General features: G+C 41.5%; 1 protein-coding gene across 1 annotated transcript in view; it reads left to right on the forward strand.

Annotated features, from left to right (window-relative positions):
- Nucleotides 1-24,056, forward strand: part of NPHP1 (nephrocystin 1) — a 1,368,595-nt gene that overhangs the window by 270,843 nt on the left and 1,073,696 nt on the right. Inside the window, exon 4 of the mRNA XM_044057279.1 lies at nt 16,691-16,792. Within this exon, the coding sequence (XP_043913214.1) occupies nt 16,691-16,792 (102 nt within the window). The remainder of the gene's footprint in view (nt 1-16,690; nt 16,793-24,056) is intronic.

Here is a 24,056-nt window from a genome sequence, read left to right on the forward strand (position 1 = left end):
GCTTCAGGTGTCTTCTCCCAGTCAATTGTTACAGGAGCTGCAGTTCACCATCTCTCTTCTTCATCTGGGGTTTACTGTCAGCTTACAAAAATCCATCCTGACTCCCTGTTAGGATCATGTGTATCTGGGATGCAGGATTCAGATGGTGCCAATGCTGGCTTCTCTTACGCCTCCAAAGGTATTGCCATTGACAGCCTTCTTTCAGTCTCTTCTTCTTCAGACTTCCATGCCAGCCAGGCAGTTTCTTTGGGCCCTGGGATTTATGGCATTTTTTATTCCAGTGCTTCCTCTTGCAAGATTGCATATGTGGGTTTTTCAATGGTACCTCAAGTCAGTTTGGTTGTAGCATTGTCACCCTTTGAATTTCAGTGTACCTGTCCTTCCTTGTCTCAAGAAGGAATTCAAGCGGTGGATTCAACAGTTTGCTGTCATCCCGGCCCTTTCATCCTCCAGTCCCTTCTCAAGAGCTGTTCACCAATGCCTTAGACATGGTGTGGGGGGCTTCTCTTGGTCACCCGAAGGTTCAGGGTCTTTGGCTTGCCCATCAGACGTCAGACCATATTATCATAAAAGAGATGAGAGCTCTGATTCTGGCCCTTCTGGCTTTTCACCCCATGTTCTCTGCAGGCCACTTGAAGGTGTACACAGACAACATTACAGTAATGTGGTATGCCAGCAAGTGGCGGGGGGGGGGACAAAATCTTACCTCCTCTGCATGAAGGCGCTTCAGACTTTGGAAGTGGCTCTCAGTTATCAGTTAACTTTTCAGGCAGTATACATTCCTTCAGAACACAATCTACTAGCATACTGTGTGAGCAGGTCCAAAATACAGGCTCACAAATGGATGCTTCACAGAGACGTGTTTCTGGACATTGTCCATTGGCGGGGTATTCCTAATGTAGATCTTTTTGCCTCCCCTCTGAAAAGTCAGCTTCCTCTCTTATGTTCCAGAGTGCCTTGCAATCTGACGTGGAAGATGTACCCCTTTTCCTTTCCTTGGAAGGGGAGGTTTCTTTATGCTTTCACACTTTACCTCTACTTCCAGGAACCCTGCAGAAGATTCAGCTGGACTTCCCAAAAATCATGCTAGTAACTTTCTTTTCACCAAGACAGCACTAGTTCCCTCTCTTAATGCATCTGGTCAAGGTCAGTCATCACAAGTTACTTCACAGTTGGATTTTCTCACACAGGACAAGGGATGTCTCATCCATCCCCAGTTGTCCACTCTGCAAGTGACAGTGTGGGTGATAGGGTTTTGATCCCTTTCAGGCACCCCTTTTCTGCTCATGGTTTTATAGGATACAAAGAAACCTTCAACTAGAAAATCTTGTATGTCTAAATGGAAAAGATTTTTGGTCTGGTGCCATGCTCATATATAGGACCCTTTTTCAGTGGAGGGTCCCTCTGGTCCTCTCTTATTTGTGTGAGCTGCTCCAGTCTGGCTTGGCCTATTCTTTTGTGAAGGCCCATTTGTCAGCCATGTTTGCTTGTCTGCTCTTGAATCCTCCATTGTCTTTTCATTTTGATGTCAAACAATTTCTTAAAGGTATCCCACATAATTTGGCCTCCAAGAAAACCTATTTCTTCTCCTTGGGACCTTAATTTTGTTTTGGAAAAATTGACTCGGGCTTCTTTTGAGCCTGCAAATTCTTCTTCTTTGTAACACTGTACCTAGAAGACTGTTTTGTTGCTGGTTCTTCTGCTTCCAGAGTTTTTGAGCTCCAGGCCCTTATGGCCATTTCTCTTTTTTTGTTTTTTCATATGGACAGGGTGTCCCTTTGTACTAATCCTTCTTTTATGCCCAAGGTAGTAAATGAGTTGCCCTTGAATAAGTATGTATGCCTTCCTTCTTTTTTCCCTTCTTCTCAGTCTGCTAGTGAGAGGGTCTTGCTTACCTTGGATTTATACAGTCAGCTCAGGTACTATTTGGATAAAACTAGGACTATTCATAAGTCTGATCAGCTTTTTGTTTCCTTTCATCCCAGATCCCAGGTCTTTGGGCTTGTCTGTTCCTAAGCAAACCATCTTATTTATTTATTTACCGGGAAAGTCCAACTTTGGAACAAAGCCGGTTTTCAGCGGAGGCCCGGGGAGAAATGCTCCAGACACATGTCTATGTAACGTGGGAGGAAACTGGAGCACCCGGAGGAAACCCACATGAATGCAGGGAGGGCATGCAGACTCCACACAGAAGGCACCCCAGCTGAGAATTGAACTGGAGAACCTCTTGCTGTGAGGTGACAAAGCTACTGCTGCATCACTGCGCCGTCCGTCTCCTGGATATCTAAGACCATTTCCTTTTGTTATTCTTTTCATGGCAAATCTCTATCTACTTCTGTTAGGGCTTATTCCACTAGGGCTGTTGCCTCTTCTGTTGCCTTCTTCAAGGGGTTGGGCATAGATACCATCCTTGAAGCTGCTACTTGGTCTTCAGTTCTTTATTGCATACCTTTACTAAGCATTATAAGTTGGATATGGTTTCTAGGGTCAGAGCAGGTTTTGATGAAACCATTTTATGTGGTTTTGTTGTGGGTTTGTTGAGGGCTGTTCTCATTCTTCCACCTACCATTCTGTTTCTTACTCTCACTTCTATAAAGAATACTGCAACGGTGATATAAAAGGACATAGTACAGTTGTGTAAAATCTTACCATAACAGTAGATGTCCTTCTCTTCACTGTTGCAGTATTCGCTCCTTCCCTTCAACCCCCTTTTGTTTAGTCTGCGTTTTTTTTCCTTCTGGATATGCGTGGACTACTTTGTTTTGTGGTAACTCTTCTCTTTGGGACAATTAATTTCTAGGTAATTGTGTCTGTATGTCCCATTTATGCCCTACATTCTGTGTATGGCGCATACAAGATCTTTTTTGGGCTTTTTCATACCGGCCAAGTGTCAGGCTACGCAGAGCAGGAGATCCCCTCTATAAAGAATACTGCAACATGAAGAGAAAGATAGCTACTGTTATAGTAAGATTTTAGGCAACTGTACTTTCTCTTTTGTTTATAAGTAAATTAATAAGCTATGCAGTTTTACTGAAGTCTCACTTGTCAATGTGTATAATATAATCCTTAAATTACTGGTTAGGGAAAATGTAGTTGGTTCAGTGATGGAAGTATGAACATCCTATTTTTCCAGGACTATAACTTTAGAAATCCCCTCGAAAGAAAACCCAAATGACTAAACATCTTTCTCTACCATCTACCCCTTCAGCCACAGAAACTAATGAAGAATGGTACAATTTTGCAAAGGGGCTTTTCAAAGACTTTCTGTCCTAAAGTCTTCCCAGCCACTTCCCATTTGAAAAAGGCAGTGACTCAATAATTCCCTCAGGCAGTGACTCAATAAGTAAGAAATGGAGGGACTAGACTGTGCTTTCCAGGTCCTTTTATGACACTATTGTTAGGATGAACAACTTCTTCCATTGGGAATTAACAAGAAATCTCAGACACTCAAAAGAGGTACTCTGAACTCATTTAGGTAGATATTACATTTAATTCTGCATGTACCCCTCCAAATGGTCAGCCTACCACACTCAGAAAGCACAGTAGGCTTTACATAGTACCTCAGTCTACTAGTTTCTATTTCATAACCCTTTTATAGATCCAGCTCTGTTTCTTTGGCTAAGGTCTCCAGTGCTGAAGAGTTAACTGCTACTAGCCGTATCTCATTTGATAATGATGGAAGGGCTTTTGACAGATATGGGAAAAAGGCTATACAACTTCTACATTAATTTTTAGGATAATCAGTTTTTATGCTCACATGGCCAAATAACTTCTTGCAATCTTTGCACATATGAATACGACTATTGCTGATTTATCTTCTTTTGAAGGAAAATCCTGTTTACTGAACTTAATGTTTTTTTCAGTATCAGGTAACCAATCATACTCTAAAATGTTCTTATAATGCAGTTTCCCTAGCAGCTGCCATGGATTCAGTTATGAGCAGATATGTTAGGCTTAGAAGCCCAGATGCTTAATGCTGCCTTAGACAAATAGGTGTGGTTTGGTGCTTTCTCACCTTAGACCCTAAAATGTTTGACGAAAGAGGGAATCTTATTCAAGTGGTTAAGAAGATTTTCCAGGCACCCATTGTGAAGTACAACAGGAACTACCCCTCTAGTCCTGGGTCTTTTTTCAGGAAATCCTTCAAACTATCCCAACAAAAAAATTGGTAAACACCAGTACAAGAAAATGTGGGAAGGGACTTGAAATAAAAAAGGAGTGGAGCCCAAATTCCACCATATGCTAAGAATAATGCATGGTCTGCTTGTCCCAATCTTCTCCCCTCTCCACCCTGGCCATCCACTCAGTCTAGCAAGCAGTCATTCATTCTTTCTTTCTTTCTTTCTTTCTTTCTTTCTTTCTTTCTTTCTTCTTCCCTCTTTGAAAACAGATACTGCATATAGTTCGGAATGGACTCCAGTGAAACATGTTCCAGCTAAGTAAAACAAAACAAACAACGGAGCAATGGAGAACCCTTATACATTAACAAATTTATTATAATTCTAAGAGCTTTCGTCAGTGGTCTGTCTGACTTCTTCATTGATAAAAAACATAGGTTAACACAGCCCTTATTCACAAAAAAAATCACATGGTCAAGTTCATCATTTAAAACATTGATCAATTAAAAAAACAAAACATTCAGAATGGGTATGTGTGGCAGTAGAACTCTTTTCCCGCCAGCCTAAGCATTCTGCAACACCTAGAAAATTGAACTCCACTGTTTTTTTCCATTCTGTCTCAAATCCGAAGGCATCATAGCACCAGATCCAAAATCCCAACAAAAAAGTATTTTATTCCAGACTATTTCTAATACCCAGGAAATAGGGAAGCTAGAGACCTGTGTTGGATCTGTCTCTTCTCAATCTGTTAATAAAGGTTCCAAAATTCAAAATGCTCCCTTGCTCCTTCCACATTTTGGTTACTGCTCACCTCTAAGACACTCGTCATCATATTTGGGTTTCTATCAGATAGTCGAACTTCTGCAAGTCTGATCCTCACATGGTCAAGACCATAAGTTCGAAGTTGCAGAAGTTTGAGCGTTTCAGTGCAAATCTCCATAAGGGGAGGTTTCCGTTTTGTTCGATGTGGTGCGATCTCAGAGTTGATATATTTAAGTACCGGGGGTGTGGGGGTGCAGGGGGATTTCCCCTCTGCTTACAACAGTTTGTTTTGTTTTGTTTTCTTTTTTTTGTTTATTATTCATAGTCGAAGTTAAACATTCCATGTTCGAAGTTATTAAACTTCGACTATGTAATATAGACCCTCATATTTCACTTCACAGAAGTGTCAGGCAGTATTTAATATTTGTCTGCATCTGGTTTACATTTTTAATTTCCTTCTTTACCCTTTGAGCTTTCCACCTCACTAAGAATGCTCACTAAGTGTCTACCTCCAGCAGTTGCTTATTGCAATCTACAGGGATTTCATATTTTTCCGTACTTGGATGATTGTTTTATTTCTGCAGACTCTTTTTCAGAATTGTCACAAATGAGTTTCAAAAACTAGCTTTCATCTCACTCTGGAGCAATCTTCTCTTCCCCTTCTCACAGACTGTCATATCTAGGATGCCTACCTGATATATCCTTTATAATGGCTTATCTTCCTCAGGCAATGGATGACTGGAAAATCTTCTTAACCCCTTGAAAAGTACCGTTTTACCATCTGCAGTTCCTAGAGTTTCCAACCAAACTTTAACAGCAGCAGAGGATTATGTCAGGATTGTGGGATACACATTTTCACTATTCTAATGCTTCTGCTAACCAGATTACACATGGGGACGATTCAATGTTTTTTCAAGTCAGTGTGGACTTAGCACCAGCATCCTCTTTCATTTCCTATCCCTGTTCTAGAATTTATCAGGAAGGAACTCTTATGATGGGTGAATCAGAGGTTATTGAATCCATGTCTGTCTATGTCACCTTCCACCCCTACTCAGTCAGAAAGTAAGGATGCATCAGACTTTGCTTGGAGAACAATATATGAGGGCACCAAAATCAAAGTGGCTTGGGACCATCACATGAATAAAAAATGTGTAAGCGTCAAGAAAATGGTGGCCTTGATAAATGCTTTAAGGACTTTAAATCATTTTTGGGCTCCAGAACCTCTCCTGGAAATCATAGACAACTCCACAGTGATGTGTTACATAAATAAACAAGAGGGACCACATCTTACCCCTTATGCAGGCTAGACATGATACCCTGAAAAATTGCAACTCAGCATAATCTTTCTATCCAGGCTACTTGCATCCCATCACAGTAGAACACTGTGGGAAACAAGTAGAGCAGATCCAGAACAGATCCTCACAAATGGGTATTAAACCCAGAGGTCTTGCTGAAGATTATCCACTTGTAGGTAGCTCCCCAAATAGATCTGTTTGCCTCCATTCAAAGCAGACAGCTAAACATATTCTGCTCCATCACACCTTGCTAAAAGGCCTTGAAAACAGATGCCTCTTTCTTCCCATAGATTGCAATGTTCCTATATGCCTTCCCCTTCCCATAGATTGCAATGTTCCTATATGCCTTCCCCCTTTCCTTTGATAACAAGAGTTCTTTTAAAGATTCAGGACTTTCCAAGAGTCATACTAGTAATTCACTTTTAGACCAGACAACTTTGGGTCTCCCTTCTCATGAACTTGGACATGGGCAATTACTACAAACTTCACCACAGAATGGATCTATTCATTAAAGGACAAGGGATCTGGCTCTTTAGTATCTGTGTAAATGGCAGAAATGAGGCCTTTTATTTCTCATCCATTAAGGGTCATCTTTTGCCCATTTCTGCTTGTTCGCCTTTAGATCCTATTTTCTTCCTTGCCCCAGGTAAAATAACTTTTTGAAAGGAGTAGTGCATATCTGCCCACCTCAAAAACAGATGGCTCCTCCTTGGAATCTCAACTTTATCTTGGAAACACTCACTCTTCCCTTTTCAACCAGTCTGTCAAGCTGACATGAAGTTCCTGACAGTGAAGACTGTTTTACTCAGTGCTCTGACTTCAGCTAGGTGAGTATCAGGGGTTGCAAGCTCTGATGGTGATTCAACCCTTTTTCATGTTTCACAAGGATAAGTTAACCTTAAGAACTGATCCTTCCTTCATGCCTACTATGATTGCTGAATTTAATGTACATCAATGCATTCATCTCCTAGTGTAGTTTTCTGAACCTAAAAAGGAGAAAGAAAATTCTACATACTCTGGATCTCCACAAGCAACACAAATACTACATTTACAGGACAAAGGATATCAGATGTTCAGATCAGCATTTCATTTCATTTAATGAGAAAAAAAGACAACCAGTGTCAAATCAGATGTTTTCTAAATGTTTATCCCATTCCATCCATTTTTGTTATTCCCAACATGAGAAGTCCCTCCCTCAGAAGGTCAAAGCGAACACTGCCAGAGCTTTGGCTGCTTCTAGGAAGTTTTGGAAAAGGACAGACTCTAGAACTCTTCTAGAGGCAGCAACTTGGTCTTCTGTACACAAAATCCAGTCTTTCTCCAGGGCATGTGCAAGATTTGCTAGGTCTTTTCCCCAGGGACTCCTAGAAGTGACCCTTCTTTCTCTTCCCTGACAATGTATCTAGGCTTTGGCAATTGTCACACATAGATTTATGCTACTGCAACAGTGATCTAATGATGAATGCAGTACAGCTATGCAAGTAAACATATTGTAACAGTAGATATTCATCATATTGATCATTGCTGCAATAGCCTTAGCTATCTGGGTTATATTCTGACAAGGACATAACAGCCAGCCAACTTCCAAAGCTTCAGGGCACCTTCCACATGCCCAGTCAAGCAGCTCAAGCTGAGCTGACTAAACAAAGGTTTGGTTATGAAGTCCTTCAGGCCTTTACTGCTGCCAAATAGTATGCTCCTCTTAGACTTTCAGGGATCAGCGGTTGGCTTGTGTTTTTCTTTGCTAGGTAGATAATTCCCTTTGGGGAAAAAAAACCTTCCATTTTCTTAATTTTCTTAGATTCATAGACTCATAGACTGGTACTAGGCTAAGTGGCTTTGTGGGCCATTTTAAGCCTAGCCAGTTACTGCATGTGAGAATCAAACTCTGCACTTTCTGTTTGCAAGGTAAACATCTTAACCATTATGCCAACCTCCCACTGTTAATGTTGTATTACGTTCTTCTTCAGGAAAATTATTTTAAAGCTAGGATTGTTTTGTTTTAATGGACTGGGTCAAAACTATGATGTACTTTTAAATGGAGCACTCATTTTTTCCTCTCAGTTTAAAAGTAGTGTAACTGAAAACATTTTTCTGTAGAAAGATTGTTTTTCTTCTGGTGGGGTTGGCATAGTGTTTTAAAGCTCTTTTTACTGTGTTTTTTTTCTGTCAAAAAAGTAACTTTTCTGGACTGGTAGTGTTTACCAGTAATAGCTGCTTGTCTTCCCCTGGAAAGAGGTACCATTTTCAGCTTGACCATGGAACAGAATATAGTACCCATGGTCGGTCCGTCTTCCAGCCACAGAAAATAAAAATTAAGCAAACAACCTTTGCCATGGCAGCAGGCTAGCAGTTTGCCTCAGCTGCAGGTGAATGACTCTGCTGTGGCCGTTTGTTGTACCTCAGACCACTCATCTTTTACCCTGGATCCCTCTGGTATAGCACCTACAGTCATTGTGGACCAGGGGTTAGCCACATCCTCTGCGGCTGTTGGGGTTACTCAGTGGACAAGGGACAGCCATTCTTGCTGGTTCTGGGAGAGGGAACAGGGAAGGTTTCCTCTGTTGTGTGAGAATGCTGTGTTCACCCCTGGTGAAGCAGCTGCTACTATTAGTAACACTGTTGGCCCCATTTTGTCTGTCAAAAAGAAACAGAAATCCAAGCATGTATCTGCTCCTGTGCAAATTTATTTGGATAGGAGTAACTTACTGGATCTGGCTCAGAGTTTAATTCAGGAAGTTGCTCCTTATAGTAAAGTGGTTTCTGGTAAAAGAAAGAGGGGCTCCACTTTTACTAAAGAGATTCAGGATTTTGAATCTGAACAGGAAGATGCAGGTATGGATACAGTGATTTTTCCTCAGGTTTCTGGTTCAGACTCAAGAGGAGAGCTCAGTTTCTGATTCTCCCTGTGGAGGGGTTCTCTTTCTCTGAGACTGTCACTAGAATGTGTCAGTGTTTCAGTGGAGAACACTGAGGTTTCTCAGTCCCTCAGAAGATACTATGAGCTGTTACAGAGAGATTTTCTAGAACCTACACCCATTCCTGCTGTTCTGTCAGCTTTAGAGGATGTGTGTGTTACTGCCTGCAGTTTTTCCTGATAGCCAGCCAGCTGCCCTAAAAAGGCAAATAGAATGTATACAGTTCATCAGTCATTTACATTTTTATATACTATTCCAAAGTCTGTCTCAGCAGCATTAACCACAACGTACCTTGCTGTCGGTTTTGTGTTTTATTTAATCAGCGCACTATACGTCATCGTTATATTTTTGCCTCTAAATATTTTGGTTCTTGGTTTAATTATCCAGAAATGTTGTCGGTTAGCCATTCAACTACCGGGATTCAGAAAAAATGCAAAGATAAAGACAGAGACAGGCTGCCGAGGTGCAAAACTACAGACGACGCTTCTCCTAAGCCAGCCGCCAGTTCACCGGTACTCAGTGAGGCGCTTTCACAGTCCTTGATACTGCTACTTCTGATTTGCAGGGCTCTACTGAGACCCATTTGGAGTCCGGTATGCCACAAGATACTTCAACTATGGAACCCGCGGATGTCTCTACCTGGGATGGGTCCGGAGCCGCTGTGCAGGCACCGGCTTCTGAGGGTGTATTCAGGCCTACAGACTTGCATATTAAATCGACACCTCCTTCATTACTAAGGCCTAAATCTCGATCCATGTCTAAAAAAATGATGCCCAGGCCACATACTCAGGCCCCTATGCCTAAAAAACAAATTATAAAAATGGCTGAAGATCTAATAACTCTAATCAGGGGTAGTCAACCCCCTCCAAGAGGCCTAGGGCTGAGCTTGATTATGAATCTTCTGATCAGTATTCTGTTTCTTCTGACTATTCTGATGACCTGGATTTGTCCATACCTACTTATGAGGATTCTGATGCAGAGGATTCTATTTCCTCTGCTTCCCCTCCTGAGGATTTTTCTTTTGTGAAAACGTTATATACCTTAAGGGAGCATTTCCACTGGGAAAGCTAGGAATTTTCTGATTCAAAAAAGAGGCTTAGGGATTTCCTTCTTCTACCTCAGCATAGGCCTTTGGCTATACCTCCTGTCCTAGACATTGTTGATGATGTGTTCTCGGAATCCAGTTTGGCCCCTGATTCCCTGCCTCCTGCTCCTAGTAAACCTGACAGATACTACAGGGTTCCTGAGTCCCACAAGTTCCTTTTCAAAAATCCTGTTGCAGATCCAGAGACTATTTCTCAGGGGCCCAAGGGCATTAAGGCTTCTACTGCTAAAAATCGTACCCCTTCTGATAGAGACTCCAGGGCGCTGGATAGATGGGGTAAAAGGTTTATACTTCTGCAACCTTTGCAGTCAGAGCTTTAAACTGCCAATTTCATATGTTAAAATATCAGCAACATATTACTGGACTGCTTAAACAGAAAATGATGTTGATCCCTGACTGTGTGGAAAATAAAGATTTACAGGACTTAATGCATTCTGCTGAACAAGTTGGAAAATATACTTTGCAGTGTGTTTTTGATTCTTCAGAGGTCTCTTGCAGGGCTGCTGTTACTGGGTCTGTGCTTAGAAGGCATGCTTGGCTTAAGGAGCAATCTTTGCTTGATCATGTTAAAGCTAAATTGTTGGATGCTCCTTTAAATTAGGACCGCCTGTTTGGCAACAAGGCTGAAGAAGTTCTTAAAAAGATGGAAGATAAAGCTAAATCTATGCAAACTGTTAAAGATTTTTTACAAGTGCAACCTCCGGGATTTAGTAGGCACTGACCTACTAAGAACTGGTCCTTTCCAGTCCCTTCCAGGTCCTCTCAAGCCAAACCCAGACAGCAAAACCCCAGGTTTCAGTCCCAGGGGACTCTCAGAACTAAGCAGTGGGGGGCCTCCACTTCCAAATCTGGAAATAACAAGGCACCCGCTATGGTAAACAGTCTCAACGACTTCCTTTTAAAATTCCCAAGCACTTATCTTTTGACCACCCCTTTGGGGGGAAAGATTGTTCTTCATGCAAAGAACTGGGAACTTATAACCCAGGACAAATGTGTTTTAAATATAGTGTCCCATGGACACAGATTTCATTTTCACACATTGCCAACACCATATGGGTGGCCAGACCTGCCCCCAAATCAGTGGGCAGAGGCTGAAAAATAAGTACTTTCCCTCTTAAGCATGGGGGCTATTCAACTGGTACCAGAAGAGAAAAAGGGACAATGTTTCTACTTCAGACTTTTTCTGGTACCCAGAAAAGGCAAATCATGGCATCCAATACTGGACCTGTCGACTCTAAAGTCCTTTTTGGAGATTCCAAAATTCAAGATGCTGACTCTTCACCTATTTCTTCCTATGCTAGGCAAAGATGCCTGGTTGGCAACACTAGATTTAAAAGAAGCATACCTGCACATCCCAATCAGGGAATCTTGCAGAAGATACCTATGCTTCAAAGCAGGCTACACGCATTATTAGTTCACTGCACTGCCCTTTGACTTGTCTACTGCGCCCAGGGTATTCACAAAGTGCCTGGCTCCGGTTATTGCATTTTGCAGGCAAAGAAGTATTCAAATATACCCATACTTGAATAATTGTCTAATTCAGGCAGAAAGCCAGGGCATACTTTTGAATCATCTGGCATTTGTAAAAAGTGTTCTGACTTGTCTGGGGTACACCATAAATGAAAAGGAATCACAGCTGGTACCCTGTCAATGAATTACATTCCTGGGAGCAAGCTTGAATACAACTGCCCAGATGACTTACCTCACGCCAGAAAAGCAAATTCATTTGGTAACCTATTTCAAACAAGTGGCCACAAAAACCCTGCTATCTGCAAGACAAATACTGCAAGCCTTGGGGTTCATGGCCTCCTGCATTCTTCTAATTCCATATGCAAGACTGCATATGAGGAAACTACAGTGGTATCTAAAAAGTCTATGGAGGCAACATTCTCACAGCCTGGAAACAATGATTCCTATCATACCTTGCCTACGCCTGGAGTTCCTCTGGTGGGCAGAGGCCTGCCAGCAAAACAAGGGACTACCATTCACACTACCCCCTGCCGCCCAAATCCTAACTACAGATGCTTCAGACTATGCATGGGGGGGCTCACCTGGCAGGAAAGTGCATTCAGGGCAAATGGAACCCAAGGCAAATGCAGCTACATATCAATCAAAAAGAAATGTTAGCTGTACAGAATGCTCTGAGACAGCCTTCAAGGACTACATTCTTCCAGGACAACTAATGGTAAAGACGGACAACACCACGGTTACGTGGTACATAAACAAGCTGAGGGGTACACATTCCTACCCGCTCTGCAGACTAGCCATGGCATTGTGGAACACAGTCTTGAGCTACCAAGTGCACCTACAAGCTCAATTCCTGCCATGAAAATTGAATACACTGGCAGACGGACTAAGCAGAAACCTCATGGACCCACATGAGTGGAAACTGGAACCAAGGATCTTCAACATGTTGACAAGTGAATGGGGAAGCCCAGACATAGATCTATTTGCCTCCCCCCAGAACTACCAGTTGGACAAGTTTTACACAAGGACTCCCCACAAACAAGCCTGGAAAGTGGATGCTCTGTCTTTCAGCTGGAAAAACCTATCAGTCTATGCCTTCCCCCCGTTGCCTCTGCTCTCCAAAGTTTTACTAAAGGTCAAACAGGACAAACCAAGGATGATCTTGATTGCTCCAGACTGGCCGTGCCAACACTGGTGCCCTCTCCTGCGTAGTGTGTCACAGTTATCTCCATGGCACCTGCCTCAGACCCCTTACCTGCTGTCTCAGCAGGAGAACCAAATTCTGCACCCTCAGCTACCAACATTGAACCTTGCAGCCTGGCTAATCACTTAAATTTACCCTTATCATCCCTCAACAAACCTGTGATGGATGTCATCTTAGAGGCAAGGAGACCTAGTACTAGAAAATCTTATGCTGAAAAATGGAAAATATTCTGTGCCTGGAACCAATCTCAAGGGATGAGCACAGCAGCGCCTAATTTACCTGAGATTTTACAATACTTAACTGAGATTCTTCACAAGGGCCTGTCCTTTTCTTCCATTAAAATCCACACCTCAGCCATTTCAGCTCATTATAACACAGAACCTCCCCTTTTCTCTCATCCTCTGCTCAAGCAGTACCTCAGAGGGGCCAAAAACTTAAGACCACCCAGGAGAGCTCCAACCGCTGCTTGGGACCTTAACTTTGTGTTGGAGAAACTGACTCTACTTCCTTTCAAGCCAGCTGCTACTGCAGACTTAAAATTTCTTTCTTGGAAAACAGCTTTCCTATTAGCAATCATTTCAGCTAGAAGGATATCTGAATTACAGGCTCTTATGGCAGTGGAGCCTTTCATTATCTTTCATGCGGACAGGGTGTCACTCAGGACCAATCCATCCTTCATGCCCAAAGTGGTATCCAGTGTGGCTCTTAATCAGTCCATTCATTTGCCAACCTTCTTTCCCAAGCCACAGAACAAAGGGGAATGGATTCTGCATTCCTTGGATGTGCACAGACAACTTAGCTTCTACTTGGACAGGACTAAACCTCGTAGAAAATCTAAACAACTGCTGGTAGCATTTGCTGCAGGGGCAGAGGGGAAGGCTATTTCAAAACAAACCATTTCTAAATGGATAAGCCATTGCATTCATTTTTGCTGTAAGCACCATGGAAAACCTATCCCCCAGGGGAACAGATCTCACTCCACTAGGGCTGGCTCTAATTCTGCAGCTTTCCTCAGAGGTGTTCCTACCAGGGACATCCTAGAAGCTGCTACTTGGAGTTCTGTACATACTTTCAACAAGCATTATCATTTGCCAATTTTCTCTAAATCCAGAACTGACTTTGCCACTGCTGTCTTGCAGGGCCTAAAGGCCCTAATGCTATATAAACTCCTCCTCCCAATCTACCCAAATGTAATGACTGCATAGTACAGTTGTGTACACTTACCATAAATGTAGATGTTAGAGTGTATTCACTGTTGCAGTCCTGGTTACCCACCCTCCAGCCCACTAACAACTTCTGGCTATGCCTGTACTTTTCTTTACTATGCTTAAAAGCCTTTTTGGTGTATTTGCTTTCTGTTGGAGTATACCTTTGTTTTTTTGTTTTTTATGTTTATTTGCTCCCCATTGGGGGGGGGGGGGCACCTGACATCTGGGGCAAGAAAAACTGATGTAATGATGTTGCCTGCATGTTTTATACCCCTGATTACCTGATGTCATGGAAGAAGGAACAGCAACTGACGCAGGACCCAAGACTTTGTTAATCAGGCCGACTGAGGGCAAGCTGCCAACAGATTACCCAAATGTAATGACTGCAACAGTGAATACACTCAAACATCTACATTTATGATAAGTGTACACAACTGTACTTTTTCCACCTTTCCCACTAATATTGAGGTACTTCTGAATATTCAGAAGGAATCCCCAAAGATCATTGTGGTGTCTCCCTTTTGGCCTAGGCAGCCGTGAATCTCCCTTCTTTTGGAAATGGCTAGGAGCAGTTACCGAAAGCTTCCTCACTGAATGGATCTATTCAGACAAGAACAGGAGTGTTTGACACACCCTGACATCAGTCATCTTCACTTGACTTCCTGGATGATAGGGTTTTAATTCTTTTTAGGCACCTGTTTACTAAAGACATGCAGCATGTATTAATGGAGGCAAGAAAGCCTGCTACTAGAAAATCATATCTTACCAAATGGAAAAGTTTTTCTTGTTTGTGCCTACAATATAACCGTCACCCATTCAGGGCTAGTTCTTCTCTGGTTTTACAATATTTCTTGTTCATTTATCAGCCATTTCAGCATGTCTACCCGTGGATTTTCCTCTTTCAATGTAGTCTCATGTCAAAATGTTCTTGAAAGCGGTTGTTCATAAAAAGCCTCCAAGAAAACTGGCAGCCCCTCCTTGAGATTTTAATTTTGTTTTAGAGAAGCTAACATTTCTCCATTTGAACCAGCTAGTCTGTCTGACTTGAGGTTCTTAACATGGAAAATAATTTTACTGAGTACACTGACCTCTGCAAGAAGAGCATCTGAGTTGCAAGCTGTTATGGTGAGTCAACCCTATCTCATTTTCCATAGGGATAGTTTTTTTTTTTTTTACTAATCCTTTTATACCTAAAATGGTATCCAAGTTTACATTAAGTAAAGCTATCCATCTCCCTGTTTTCTTTCCTGAACCTAAAAATGAGGGAGAAGGGGTACTCCATACCTTGGATGTCCACAGACAAATGGGGTACAATCTTGACAGAACTAAATATTTCAGGTATTAGGCTCAATTGTTAATTTCTTATTAAAGTAAGAAGCAGGAGCAATCTGTGTCAAAACAGATTTCCAAATGGTTGTCTAAGACTATTACCTTTTGTTGTACTTACCATAACAAAACTATTCCAGGCAGGGTCAAGTCACACTTTACCAGGGCCTTGACCTCATCTGTGGCTTTTTTGGTTGGATTCTAGAAGTATTCTTGAAGCTGCTACTTGGTCCTCTTTATATAATTTTACAAAGATCTATAAGTTTGATCCCTTCACTAAGTCCAAACCAAGCTTTGCCATGACCATTCTCCAGGGACTCCTGGACCCTTCTCCTTCCACCTTCCAAATGTAGTTAGCTAAGGTAATATACTCATATGGGTAAGGCTACTGCAGCAGTGATCAGTATGAAGAACATAATACAGTTATGGAAGTTGAACTTACCATAACAATAGATGTTCGAATGATTACTGATGCAGTAGCTACTCCCTCCCTCAATCCCCCCTTGTTTTCTGTTGTGTTTTTTATACCAGGGTGTAGACATTTATTATTTTTGTTCTAGCATTGTCCTTTCAAGGCTCAGCTTTCCTCTTTCTGCTGGCAAGAAAGCACTGAAGGGCTTTGTGCCCAAACTTGTCTTTTAGTCAGCTCACCTTGAGCTGCTTTATATAGATTGGGCACATGGAAGGCGCCCTGAAGCTTTGGAAGCTGGCCAGCTGTTATAGCCTTGGCAGGATGTAACTCATATAGATAAGGCGCAACAGTGATCATTCGAACATCTACTGTTATGGTAAGTTCAGTTTACACAACTGTACTATTGTCGAATAGATCACTGTTGCAGTGCTAACAGCATTCCACTATCCCCTTCTTATTTTACTCTTTTCATGCTCTTACTCGATCTTTTCCTTCTTCTATTCCTTAGCCAGGGCAGAGTACCCTTTGTCCCTGTCCCTCTTTCACCTTGCACATAAAATTCCAAATTTGGATCTTGATCTTGTTGGTTGAATATTAGATCTTCCCTTTTGTTGAGAGGCAAAAGTCCTGCTATTACATCAGTTATCTGTTCGAATATACTGTACTTTCAGGATTTCAGTGCAGTAGGAAATATATGTATGAATTATTTTTTTCTAATTGATGTTGTCTAGCTTCATTTTACTTGGTGTCTGGTTTGCATTTCAGTCAAGCCTCTTTAAGTTAGTTTTACAGTAATCTAGACACAGTTAAGTTTGTATAAAATTTTCTAATGAAGCATATAACATTGTTTTGTTTATTTTATTGCCTCACAACAGAAAGGTACTCCTCTTACTATACTTGAAAAAAGATCTGATGGCTGGTGGCTTGCTGAAAACATAAAAGGAGAGAGAGGCCTGGTTCCAAAAACCTACTTGCAGGTCAGTGCTTTTTATGATGAAATAGTTTTTCAGTTTCTTGATTTTGTTTTTTTATGTTTTCCCTAAAATGCATAGGATTTTTAAGTCCTTAGTCTTAGGGAAAACTGAAAAGAAAATGTGGAGGCCTTAGACTGATTCTTTGAAACTATTTAATGGTTAAGGATGTATAAATACAAGAATATGGAAAATGAGGATAGAAGGCAGACAGCTAATGGGCTAAATGAGTAGGTATTGTTTCACATAAAGGGAAATGCTTAACTCAAACAGCCTTCTTGAAGATATAATAAAGTCAAAACATTGACTAAATTCAAGAATGCATAAAACAGTCAGAAGGCTAACCATATGAGGACTAGGATGGAATGGTGGTGGGATAAATTATTTTATTATTAGGAGCTTCAGCTTAGCTAAAATAAAGGCACATATATGAGCTACACTCTCATTATTTGCCTTTATCTGCTTTGTTTGATGTAGCTGTATTTTTCCTGTGATAAAAAAAGGAAAATTAACATTTGCTCTGCTATGGCTTCTAATATATAACATACAATTTAACAACAACAAGGGAGAAATATATTTAATTTGCAAAATATGTATGGATGATAAGCATATATGGCTGTATTCACTAAGTATTCCTGAGTAATTAAGTACAAGGAGTACATTCAGGTTTTCTTCAAATAATCACCGTTTGTGATTTCATTTTCCCACACTGTTTTTATCCAGTTTGGGTTCATGAGGGAGCCAGAGACTGTCCCTGTATGCAGTTAATATAAGGCAGAAAGTCGATCCTGGAACAATACCAGTCCATCTTTGGGGTGCATGTTAGCAGTTTAGTGGATCACTAATTCACCTATCAGGATGTGTTTGAATGTAACAGAGACTCTACAACCTAAATTATGTGTGTGTGTGTGTGTGTATATATATATATATATATATATATATATATATATATATATATATATATATATATATATATATATATATATATATATATATATATATAAGATGAGCAGAATGTTATTAGCCCAGACAACTTTTTTGCAAAATGTCATATTTTTGACTTCTATGCACAGATCCAATGATTTCTTAACTCTGTGAGTTCACTCATTAATGGTTCGACTATATTAAATGTCAGGATGTCTTAGTCTCCCATATATTTTTAAAGTCATAAAAATTGTGTTTTCCAAAATTAAGTAAACTACTCCATCATTGTCAAGTTATTACATTAGATTTAAATATTTTGTTAGCTTAAGTAATATACTGATTATTTATTTACCCTAAACTTAGTAGAAAGATTGTTACCTTGCCTTACCAGGAAGTAATGTGGAACACTACTAATTAGTGTGCTGTCTCCTTTGTGTCATTGCTACATAATGACAAGGCATGGCTGCCCAGTCAATAACCCCTTATTGTGTTGAATAAGCAATGACATCAGTTTTGTAGACAAAGATGACTTCCAAACTTAACTTTGATCTCCTATTACTTGCTGTAAGTATATCCAACGTCATACTTGATTCCTGCTGAGGCAGTTTTCTTTCGTAATTATTACCTAAAAAGAACACTGTCATGTGATCCGAAATTTAAATCTGTGCAGTTTCCATAGCAGTGATCAATTCATTTTTGTGGTACATATTAAAGGAGGATTATAAGGGCCCATGGTGGGTTAATGAGTTAAAAATTCTGTTTTCTTTGTGGACTCATGCATTTGCTATGCTTTAATGTTTCAGAGTATATGACAACACTCACACAGAAATGGGAAGTGCTTAAAGAATACTTGCAGCTAGATAGTGTCACACCAATTGTTACTTTGTGTATAGAAGTACTATATTTGCTGTTTGTAGGTTTCTAATACAATGTATTTGTGGTCTGTGGAATAAGTTACCACTACAGGTGAGGCAAAGTGCTATTAACTTTTTTGCCTAATGCCATGGGAGACATGGTCTTGGCAAAGCTTGATCTGAACCTAGAGAAACTACTATATTGCTTGTCTTTAAGGCTATTCTTAACAGTTGGATGAGATGACATAAATTTGCATCGGGATTATCATGAATGACCCCACTTGATTTGGGAAGCAGGCACAATTTTCCTATGTTCTTTTGTAAGTGCAGCAGTGGTTTCCTAGTGTGCAAAAGCATGAAATAATGACATTTATTTTTCTATTTATTTTCACAAATTTTGGCCGTCTCCAGCCTTGTTTATCAATTGATCCTTCTGTTTCCATTTGTAACCAGTTAACATCCTATAAAATCCCACTGGGGAGCTCTCTGTTTCAAGAGTAAATTTTCGCTGTTGGAGCCTTCAGTTTCATGTAGGTAGTAGTAGTAAAGAATAAGTTTTAGGAATCTATGAGCTGTCATCCTTCCCTGAAATGTGCTTCCACTCGTACACCATACAGAGTATCCAGCTACAATTGTTCACTCCTTGGTAAGTTAGTGCTTATTTGCCGGTCTTTTCCATTTGATTTATCTTATGATCTTCTACTTGTGACTGTTGTGCAGTGGTTGACAGAGTTCATGTTGACTTGCCGATGGTAATTTCAACAAATGCCATTATTCCAAATCCATAGTTCTGAAAACCACTTCCAGCAATAAACAAATACTTTTTTTGCAGGCCTGCACCTTCCCTGTGACAGTAGATCCCCCGCAAATCCCCAGCTTAAACTCTGTATTCATACACCAGTATAGAAAATGCATCCACGGTGACCACTAAAAGTTATTTTCAGAACATCATTAACAGTAGCAGCTCTCACACAAATGCTAGCCTTACAATTTTCTGGCTCCCATTTGACAGCTGCTATATCCCTCAGTGTGAGTAGGCTGATGGTCGCCACATGCTTCTGTCCTTCTCTTGCTGAATCTTCTGTTGCTCAGACTGCTAGCTGAAACCATGCCATTTGAGACATGTCAAAGATTCATCCTCTGCACCACAGAGCTAGCATGTTTACCATGCTTTGAAAAGACAATGTGGACGAGGCAGTAACAACATATCAAGGGTTGTTTTAATTGGAAAAGCAATATATTTGTGTTTGAGTTAAACAAATATTGCCAGTTATACTGTACCCATACATTACAGTAAACTTCCTGATAATACACCAGTGATTAAATAGTGATGTGACTTATTCTGTTCACAAAGTAATATATTTGCTGTATGTTAATGAGAAAAGGCTACCTAATTGTATTGTAACAGCCACACAGTACTAGGAATTACCTGATGGGACTCTGGATGATAGAAATGCATACATCAAAAGGCTAATTTCCATTATTTTATGTTTATGAATAATACAGTAATTCCGATTGTATTGCAGATCCTTTGCAGCAGTTGGAATTGCCTTATAATGCACTCTGGTTAGATTGTAATATAGCAATGACTGCTATTAATGAGGAAGCAATATATTTTCTTTTTGTACGTGCGGCAAGGACTTCTTGGTTAGATTATAACAAGTACATAACACTGAGCATTGCTGCAGGCCAAAGTTAAAGACTACTATGTGTGTGGAGGCAGTATTTGCTGTGTGTGAGTAGAACAAGTAATCTTGATATAATAAAACACCATCTGGATCAGAGATTTCCATTTCATCTCTTCGTACTTTCACTTTCTATATATTTGGGTAACATTTTCATCTTAGAAAGGTTGGATATTAATGAATGCGTTCAGGAACTTTAATAAGTTGCAATATCCTTGGCTCCCAAATGTGGCTATTTGAAAGCAAATTGTCTGACAGACATATATGTCTTTCTTTGTCTAGGAGTGAAGCACAATACTGCCTGGTGACTAATCTGCTTGAAATTTAACAGTGCATCCAAGCATAAGTGATGCAAACTTTAAAATAATATCATATGCCACAGAAGCACCTCAGGGACACTGCTGTAGTTTGTTCTCCCTTCTCTGGTCACAGCCTTGGCCAAGGTTCTTCTTTTAATGTTGAAAAACATAAAAGAGAGGGAGTTCTTACGACTTCCAGTGTGACTCTTTAGCATAAAATGGAATTTTCAGTCTGCTGTCCTACTGTTTTTTGAAAATAATTAGTTGCCCTCTCTAAAAGTTCACACAGACTGTATTTTTTTCCTTAGCTATAGCCAAAACAATTAAGAAAACTGCTAAGAACAAGTGTACCATGGATTTGGAGAAAGAGAATTACTACATAGGTATGGTAATGGGCAAAATGGCGAATGTTCACCAAGGATTTGATTTGCACACTGAGGATATGGTCCTGTTGTCAGCATTGCAAGAATGTCTGTGTGACCTTTTTACTGTTTGGTGTAGAGAATGATACTTGATAATTTCCAGAGAGTAAATACCAAACGTGATGATTTTATGTTGTACTATTGGCCAGGAAGGCTAAAGTGGAGTCATTGCTGAAGCAACACTTAGTAAAGATTACTGACCTTTTGCAGCAAAATAAATCTTTAAAGGAAATGATTCTGACTCTGGAGATGAAGGTGGAATTTCTTTGCAGGAAACAAGCAAGCCTTGAAGACAGAACTTGAAGGAAAAACGTGAAGATCATAGATGTCCCAGAGTAAACAGAGGGTTGTGACTTTGTGCTTTTTGTCCAGAAATATGTGGCATACTGGTCTGGTGTGCAGGATAGTGAAGTCTGGATTGAGTGAGCCCACAGAATTTTTATTCCCAGCTCACTAGGCACTCTAAAAAGAGCTTTTATTTGTTTTATTTATTTGACATTTTTTTACCAGGAAAGTCTGTCTGGGTTAAATTGTTTTCAGCAGAGGCCCGGGAAAAAAGCTCTATGTTTATAACTTAGTTGCACATATTATACACAGCTGCACATTCATAACTTTGTTGCACATATTATACAATAGGTTACATATATAGGAATTCACTAATGGATGTGGTGGTGCTGTGGTAGTGTTATCGCCTCAAAGTAAGAAGCTGTCCGGTTTGATTCTCAGCTAGAGCGTCTTCTGTATGGAGACATGCGTGAATGGGCTTATCTTCATTGAAGGTTGTGTGTCAGGGCTGGTAACTCTGCACGTAAAAATCAACTACCAATCATTAGCGGACTGGAGTTCCACTGTGGCGACCCCTAACCGGGAAAAGCCGAAAGACACAACAACAACTAATGGATGTATTATAGGCAGGCACTTAGAGTTACTTTTATAGTAATAGTAGAGTAATTACAATTTACATTCATACACAAATTGAAATAAACTTCATAGGGTAAATAGTATTTGCTTAGAGCGTGTTTGAGTATCATGACACAGATTGGAGTGGGCCACTCAGAATATAAATCCTCTGGCAAATGAGTAAAATGCTAGAGACAGAATAGTGCACAGTTTCCAAAAGTTTAAAGTAATAGTAGATTAGTTTAGGAGGGGGAGGTTAGTGTAGTAAGAGGAGGTGTAAGGAGGGAAAGACGTGGATCATCCTGGGGTAAGGCATGTGCATAATCATGAATGTTAAGTTGTCAATCTCGCCTTCATTCTTGCTGGGTGGGTTCGGAGCCGATCCTCGGCTCCGACTCGGCACTTGCTTTAGCTTGAGAACTCCTTTTACCAGCTCGAGGCAACCCTATATCCCATGATGCAAGGCGGAACTACCCCAGATCTCGTTTGCCGCTTAGCGAAAGAGGTCTCCTTTGCCAGCTGAGGTAAGTAATTTTTTGTCAAAAAGAAGCTTAGTTAGGGATTTATTTCCCCCTTGTTTCCACTTTCTTAGTGTATAGTGTGTTTACATCCCACCCTATTCCCTTACAGTTTAAACTTTTAAATTCCTTTGGTATTGGTATAAAAGTTAAGTTAGGCCTAGACCCCATTAGTTAATCCCTTCCTGTGTGTCTGTGTGTTAGGGGATTAATTGTGTGTGTTTGTTGGGGTGTGTGTGTGACTTCTTCCTTAGAATTATGTCAAAGGAAGGCAAGGTCTCAGGCTTCAAGAAGTGTGACTCGTGCTGTCAGAAAATGTCTCTGACAGACAGTCACACTTCTTGTGTTTACTGCCTGGGGCCTTTGAACCTGCAGGACTCCTGTGCTTTGTGTCACTCTTTTAGCCAGAGAGTCCTGCAGGAACGGAGGAATAAGTTGATCCTCCATAGCTTACTTAAGCCAGAAGGTTCTCCCTCAAAAACAGGGTCTGGTAAACCTTCTAAGCCACCGAAGGTTCAGGCTACAGTATCCAAGCCTCCTCCGGTGGCTCCGGCTCCGTCGGAGCCGAGATCCGCTCCGGCTGGAACCGATCTATCTGCTTCCAAAGTAGTGGGTTCGGCACCGATTGGTTCCGACACCCAGTCTACTGTGGCCTTGTCGGCTCCGGCTGGAGCCGACACCTTATCCAGCATTGGAGCCGAGAAACCTTCGGCTCCATCTGGAATTCAGGGGACTTCGGCTCCGATGACTTCGTCCGAAGAGATCTCGGTCCCCTTCTTGGAGTATCCACTCGGCTCCGAGGTCTCCTCTTTTGTCGGAGCGGAGCCATCGGAGCCGATCTTCGAGATCTTCCAGGCTGTCTGACCACGATTTAGAGAGGGTGGTAAGCAGGCTGTTAAAGTCGCAGGCACTGGCCCAAATGCTCCATAGCCCGTCTCAACAGACTTCGGCTATTGTTTCACCCCTTGAACTTCCTCCTCCGACTCCCCACCAGAGTTCGGGCGGAGCTTCGGGACAGCGACTGTTTGGCGACGGAGCCGATACATCCTTCGGCTCCGTCATCTTCGGCTCCGATCTCCTCCTTGAGACCTTCCTTGGAGGGATCCGGTCGTCGGGTTTCCCTGGTCGGCTCCGAGGGGGCTAGTGGCATCGGACCCTTGTCCGAGCCCGCTCTCCCTCTCGGGGCTTCGGCTTTGGTAAGCTCGGCACCGACATCGGCCTCGGAGCCTTCCCTCTCAGTGGAGCCGGGAATTCCTGTATCCTCGGAACGGGAATATTCCGGTCTCCCGGGGAGGGGAGCCTTTGAGGTGATGAGGAGTGTCCTGGCCCCTGAGCCAGGTCAACGGTCCATCCCTCTAGCTCCTCCCTCTTCGGTGCCTGTAGACACCTCTTGCCAGCCTCTTGCTCACAGGCCCAGGGATCCATCGCCCCAGTTTCCCCATTGGGAATTTCCTCCTGTTCTGAAGTTTCTCCTGATCCTGCAGGTGAACCCCCTCGGCAGAGGACGTGTAAGAGGAAACACACAGACTCCCCCGAGTCTACTACATCTGATACCGACTTAGATGAGTCGGAGGGTTCCCCACGATCCCCCTCTGAGGATGTCTCCTTTTCAGACATCCTTGAGCTCCTCAAACAGAGGGGGAATTGGCCATCCATTGATCCCTCCGA

Source organism: Protopterus annectens, chromosome 1.part2 (assembly GCF_019279795.1).
Source record: "Protopterus annectens isolate FY-2018-M chromosome 1.part2, PAN1.0, whole genome shotgun sequence".
Classification (NCBI taxonomy): Eukaryota; Metazoa; Chordata; order Ceratodontiformes; family Protopteridae; genus Protopterus; species Protopterus annectens.